Source organism: Gambusia affinis, linkage group LG07, assembly GCF_019740435.1.
Source record: "Gambusia affinis linkage group LG07, SWU_Gaff_1.0, whole genome shotgun sequence".
NCBI lineage: Eukaryota > Metazoa > Chordata > Actinopteri > Cyprinodontiformes > Poeciliidae > Gambusia > Gambusia affinis.
Genome location: NC_057874.1, coordinates 28,364,410 through 28,370,919, shown reverse-complemented (window position 1 = coordinate 28,370,919; position 6,510 = coordinate 28,364,410). Strand labels below are relative to the sequence as shown.

Below are 6,510 nucleotides of genomic sequence, written 5' to 3'. Positions count from 1 at the left end.
TATTAGGATGAAGATCTAGCCCCGGTCCCCCAAATTCGAGCTGCAAATTGGTCAAGCGACAACAAAAGACCACATGTTGAGTTAGAAATTTATTGGAAAAATACAAATGTACAGAAAGTGTTGGGACCGGGGTAGAGGCTACTCTAATTAATGTGAACGCTAATAAATTTAAAGGACCTTTGGTTCCCTTATCAGGACTTGGGGGAAATGTGATATTTGAAAAAGCGGTGAAATTACCATTGAAAATTGGACAAATACCCATCGCAGGAGAGGAAAAGTGGGTGAATGTGCCAGCGTCAAAATGTTCTCTAACAGAAAACTAATCAGTATTCTTTTGTTAGTGTTATAGCAGTGCTAATTGTCATTTCAGCTCCATGCTTCCGTGGCACCCACTGTTCGGACAACGAAGCCAGCATCATGGATGACGTCGGCAACCATGGGAAAATAGTTAATAAACTCATTATTGTCGATTAATGGTTCATTAGATGATGAACCATTAATCCAGTGAATCGAGTAATAAACTAGGGGTGCTCACAGGCACGTGCAGGTGGATTCCAGGTGGATTCCAGAGATGAGCATCTTAGCAGCTGTTCATGCAGGGCCGGTCCAAGGTAATATGGGGCCTTAAAGAACCCCCCCTCTCTCCAGAACCCGTCCTACTAAGAACCTCAGCATCACTAACATGTTTAAATATCAATAAGGTGAAGCCTTTGAGAGGGAGACCAGGTTTATTGGCCGAGTTTAAAATCAATCACTGATTATTGGTTATTTGCTGTGATGTATTTGTGAACAAACCTAATTCAAAGACAAAGATTACACCATATTGTAGCCATGGTAACAACAATCAAACTATCAAGATGATTTTTTTTAAACTTCTACAAAGTAAAAGTCCTAATTAAATCCTAAATGTACTATTTATTTTTCTCAGCTGAACGCATTAAATAACATTTAATGCGTTCTCTATAAATGTCATTCTCTATAAATGATGCTACAGGTTTAGATCTATGGCCTGTCTTACAATTTCTAGGGGCCCCTGAGTGTCTGGAGGCCCCTGAATGGCCCCTACCAGAAGCTACTGAGTTTTCTTTGCCTTGATATTCCAGTCTTATAATTCTAGCTCTCAGAGTTGCTAACATCAAACCCCTTTGAGCTTTTTTTGATCTATAAATCATTCTGCAGTCAGGTTGTTCTAGAGGTTAAATAGATATTATTAGGGCTTAATTAGTAAAATGGCAGCAAATTAGCTTATTTCATAACTTTATAACCAGAGACCTTCTCTCCTCTGCTCTGTTTATCAGCTACAGTCTCAGATCAACTCAGACCTCCAGGACTGTCAGCAGCAGAAACAGAAACTTTATACCTGTTGGGGAAAATATAGATTACATTTGCTTTGCATTTCCCCGGATGATGGTAATGATATAGTAGGATCCAATTAGATTCTTGATTAATATGGGTTGTTGCTATGTTGTGTTCAGTGGTTCAGTTTTTGTTCAGTGTGCCCCTTTTTTAAATTTGAGCCCCTGCCCCTCTATAGATCTCTGCACGGCCCTGGGTGCTCACACTTTTTCCTAAAATGACCAACCCAAAGCGATCTACTTGAAAAATGCAAAACCATTTGACGGACATGAGCACAACACATTTATTTAGAAATATATTGAGAATTCTTTATATGTTTTACTCCGGAAATGCAGAAAGAGAGCATGTACTTTTGTTAAGTTTTGTTGTGCTGCTTTTGACCAAACAAGGCCTGAGTTAATTCCCGCTCTCCGGGTAAACTCAACCCACGCTCGCCACAGTTGTTCTGGTCTTCTCAAACTTTGCCAGTTTTCTAGCTGTTCTGCTGAGGTAGTGACATCAATTTGTGACATCACGCAAATTGACATCATAAAGCTTTGATGTTTGGAGCTTTGTGTATGACAAAGCTGAACTCTTGAATTCTAAGTCACATCCATTTCAGAAGAGAGATAGATAGAAGTAGCAGGATTACCTCCTAACAAGAGACTGAAAACAAGTTTCCAAGATAAACAGGATCTTAACAAAAGATTGTTGTCTTGGACCAAATAAACAGCGCCTTGGAAGAGGAAAAGAGCGCCCTGGAGCAGAATAACACCACTCTGCAGCAGAAAACACCGCCTTGGAGCAGAAAACACCGCCTTGGAGCAGAAAACACCGCCTTGGAGCAGAAAAACACCGCCTTGGAAGAAGAAAAGAGTGCCATGGGTAGAAGTAGCAGGATTACCTCCTAACAAGAGACTGAAAACAAGTTTCCAAGATAAACAGGATCCCAACAAAAGAATTACCTGCCATTCAGAAATTTGGGATACAAATAAGTCTGAACTCAAAGAAAAACATGGAACAGCGTTTGGATTTGTTAAGAAAAAGCGAATCAACAAAAAGTCAGAGAATTAACGCCTCATCTTCTGATTCTGGGACCTACAGAGATAAAGCAGTTCCACGACGTCATGAAACAAATCAACATGATGTCCACTGTCTTGGACCAAATAAACAGCGCCTTGAGGTAGGAAAACACCGATCCAGAGGAAGAAAACCAATCAACAATGAGTGAGAGCAGTAGGTCCTCATTTTCTGATTCAGGGACTGAAAAAATATGACAGACATTGGCTACAGAGACCCAGAAACTCAATGGCATCTTGAAAGATGTCAATATGATGTCCATCAAGAGACAGATGCTGATTAAGACAAATGAGGAGCTCAAGATTCAACTTATGGACACAGAAAAAGCTGCATTTGAAAAAGGAGAGCTGCTCCGGGCAGGGGTGCAACTACATATTTATGAGGTGGATGCGAACATCTCACCGGCGCCCCCCTAGACATAAACTGGTACAACTGCCTGTGAGCTGCAGGTCTGAGGCTTTTTGTTAGCATGTTTTCTATCATTCTTATAGCTTGATAGGAAGCCTTATCCAAACTGGCAACCCACATTAATAAAATGGTGAAATAATATTGACCACAAAACACTTTTTATAAAAGATATCAAAATTTTTCCTAGAAAATCCTGACAAACGTTATTACTGTTCTCTTCACAATATTTATTTACTATTAATCTATTTGTATGATTTGTTCTTTAAATTGCCATCTATGTTATTTTTTGGTCTCAGGAAACGATGTCTGGTTCTTTAGGTTCTGCGGTTCCTCTCCTGATCCATTCTCTGATATCAAACCCACTGGGTGCCACTGAGTGTCACCGACACATTTATTTTAATGCCCCTATTAAACTTCACTGTGATTGTTTAGCCTGTGTCTTCCCACTACCATCTGTATTTTTACTCCTTTAGTGGTTAACAAATTTTTAGGCAGAAAGAGAGCATGTACTTTTGTTTTTTTCCCATCCTAGCTAACATTAATATGCAGTTTATCCAGCTACGTCATCAAGGGCTTCGCTTCCAATTTTTTTCTGATAACGGTTGTTTTAAACTCCGAAGCGTTTTCCCTCCAACTGCAAGTCCAGCTCTGTCGCCGTGCTGTGGGCTCACACTGCTTCAGCTCTTCGCAAGACAGGTAAGAAAACACTTCATAGAAAACTGTTTGAAGCCAAAACCTAGTCTGGAAATGCATGATGCTATAAGTTAACGTAACTTATAGCATCATGCTATAATGCTATAATTTAGCATTATAGCATGAGCTCTTTGTGCTGGTTAGTCTGGTAAAATAACGTTACCTTTACGTTACTAACTCTGGTGTATTATAAAGCTAGCATATTGCAACGTTATAAGTTACGTGTCTGTAAATGAGGTGAAAGATAGGAAAATATGATTTTTTGAGCTGGTTCGGAATTAACGTTAGCTAAGGTGCTAATTTTACCGTTGAAGGTTTTAGCTTGACTTTTGCCGCTTAATCTTCCTCGGGCTGCTAGCTTTGGGTTGAGATAAGCTCAGCGCGGGAGTGTCTGTTAGCATTGTTGTTACATCCTTTGTCGAACAATATAACTTTAACTGATAATTGATCCCCTTTTTTTCCCCTACTCAGAATTACTATTCTTAATATTACTAAAATATTGGAATCGGCTGAAATTTTCAAGCCTATAAATCCCAACTTTTGGTGTAAAAGAAAGCAGAAATCTTTCATTTCTTTTTTAAATCAAATATATTTGTATATTTTTCCAACTGACATTCTTAAAACTAGATCAGTCAGTCTGATGAAATCCTCCAGGTTTTATTCCCTAACTGCGGCGTCTCAACCAGAGTACCTACTGCTGGAGAACGTCGTCCACCACTTCTCCTTCCCCTGCATCCTGGACCTGAAGATGGGAACCGGCAGCACGGCGACGACGCCTCTGAGGAGAAGGCAGCCCGGCAGATAAAGAAATGCGAACAGAGCACTTCGGCCAAGCTGGGCGTCAGAATGTGTGGCATGCAGGTAGAATGGCGAAGGAAACGCATCAGGATAGACTGCGGAAACTCCTATCAGTCTATCTTTCATTAACCCAACGCTCTAAACGGATCATCATTTGATGTTGTCCTCCTCGTCAGCAGGAATTGCAGGAGCCATGTGTCTCCCTCCCCCCAACAGCATGGACAGTAAGCAACAGGGGCCGGTGACAGGGGGAGTGGCTTTACCAAACCCACAAGATGGAGGCGTTTCTCTGGAGCCCTTCATACACCAGGTGGGCAGCACCCAACAAAAAGCCCTGAATACAAAGAACCTGACATTTACGCTGCAAAAACAGAAATCTTTCCAAGTCATTTTAGTTTTAGATGCAAATATCTTAGTACACTTGAATTAAGACACATGAACACAACTTATAAGTAATTTTTTATCAAGACATAGCAAGCTTGTTTTCAGCCAGTAATTCCTTAATATTGACGAAAAAGTTTTAGTTCCATTGTCAGATGATTCCACTTAAAACACTTATGGGACATTTTTCCCGTAAGTGAAATAATCAGCCAGTGAATTTAGTACTTTTTTATCAATATTAAGGAATTATTAACTAAAAACACTTTAAAAAATACCATCCAGCTGTTTTCTGGCAATAAGTAAATGTTTGTTGTGTGTCTGGAAGATAAACTGTTTCAAAAACTTTCTGAATGTAACAAATCAGCACCTAGCAACCCCAGCAGAGCTCCAGCATGTTTGGTCAGCTGGTTTTACATCATTTTGGATTTAAAGTGACAGGACTCCCTAAAGCAGCTCAAAAAGAGGGAGAACTGATCAGACTGAAATCTCATTATCCAAGAATCATTATGAACATGTTAGACATGTCCTAACATGTTCCAGGAACCATAACAGGTCACCTTTAAAACAAACACCTGTGTCTTGCTGAAAAGTTGTTTCTGAGTTAATTCAGGTGTTCTAAGATTTGCACTAGAAACTAGACTAAAAATACTTATAGATATTGTGTTTTCGCAGTTCTTTGTTTAGTTCTGTAAATCCAGGATGCCTGGCAGCTTTTCATGCCTGTGTGTGTGTGTGTGTGTGTGTGTGTGTGTTGCAGGTGGGGGGTCACACCAGCATGATGCGGTACGATGACCACACCGTGTGTAAGCCTCTGATCAGCAGAGAGCAGCGCTTCTATGAGTCTCTGCCTCCTGAGATGAAGGAGTTCACTCCCGAGTATAAAGGTCAGTGGCCGCTCTCTGATGTTTCGGATCAGAACCGTTGGGCTCTTCATGCCGCCAGACCTCATCTCAGTGCAGTATTATGAAACCTGCTGCACACATTACTGGAGCTGAATTGATTAATCAATTATCAAAATAATCATCAACTAATTTAGTAAGTCTCTCTGTGGTCCAGTAACATTCACTCAGCTCAGAATAACTCCCTGCTAAACGGCTGGAGTGGCAGAATGACGCAAAGGAGGAAGGAGATCCGGATGTTTAGTGGAAGAGGAGACGTAGCGGCTCTGCTCTCCATCAGCGGCTGCTGCTGGATCTGCAGGACAGCCTGATGCTGTAGAAACAGACCCAAACAAACGCCGACAGCGTTGGTCCTGTTCCCTGTGTTAGCAGAGATACTTCATGGTTGATGGAGCAGGTGTCTTATTAATCAGACTGTTCAAAGAAGGAGTGTTTTTTTTTTGGGGGGGGGGGGGTTCTTTAAAGCTGGCCTGTTATTCTTCCTTGAACAGGTTAGGATAGATCTGTACAAAACAAAACATGTTCATAAATTTTTTTGCACAAGATCATTTTTAGATGCAGATTTTATTCTGCTCAGTTCTGCGTATTTTGAGCTTGAGAACCAGAACCAAATGAGGAGAAGCAGCATTCAGCATCTATGCACCAAAAATCTGGAACAAACTTCCAGAAAACTGTAGAACAGCTGAAACACTGACTTCCTTTAAATCTCCACTAAAAACCCATTTGTTTAGAGTTTTATTCGAAACGTAATCAATTGCAAATTTATTGACGGAACCTGACTTTTATTGTTGATTCTGTGTTGCATTGTATTTTTTTGTTTGATTTGATGTAAAGCACTTTGAAATGCCTTGCTGCTTAAATGTGCTATACAAATAAAGTTTGATTTGATTTGATTTTGATTCTTATTCTTTTTATT

The 6,510-nt window shown here is 40.3% G+C and overlaps 1 protein-coding gene across 3 annotated transcripts; it reads left to right on the top strand.

The window, feature by feature from the left end:
- Window positions 1-3,355: 3,355 nt before the first annotated feature.
- Window positions 3,356-5,739, top strand: LOC122833851 (inositol hexakisphosphate kinase 1-like). Of its 3 annotated transcripts, none has more exons than XR_006371066.1 (4): window positions 3,356-3,519; window positions 4,171-4,377; window positions 4,494-4,624; window positions 5,453-5,739. XR_006371066.1 is itself a non-coding variant. In XM_044121779.1 (4 exons), the coding sequence occupies exons 2-4, from the start codon at window positions 4,326-4,328 to the stop codon at window positions 5,660-5,662; spliced, it is 396 nt and encodes a 131-aa protein (XP_043977714.1). In that variant the 5' UTR covers window positions 3,360-3,519; window positions 4,203-4,325; the 3' UTR covers window positions 5,663-5,739. The 3 variants fall into 3 exon arrangements, 2 of the variants coding, with proteins under 2 accessions (XP_043977714.1, XP_043977715.1); XM_044121779.1 differs by having other exon boundaries at window positions 3,360-3,519; window positions 4,203-4,377; window positions 4,491-4,624; XM_044121780.1 differs by having other exon boundaries at window positions 3,362-3,519; window positions 4,203-4,377.
- Window positions 5,740-6,510: the final 771 nt, after the last annotated feature.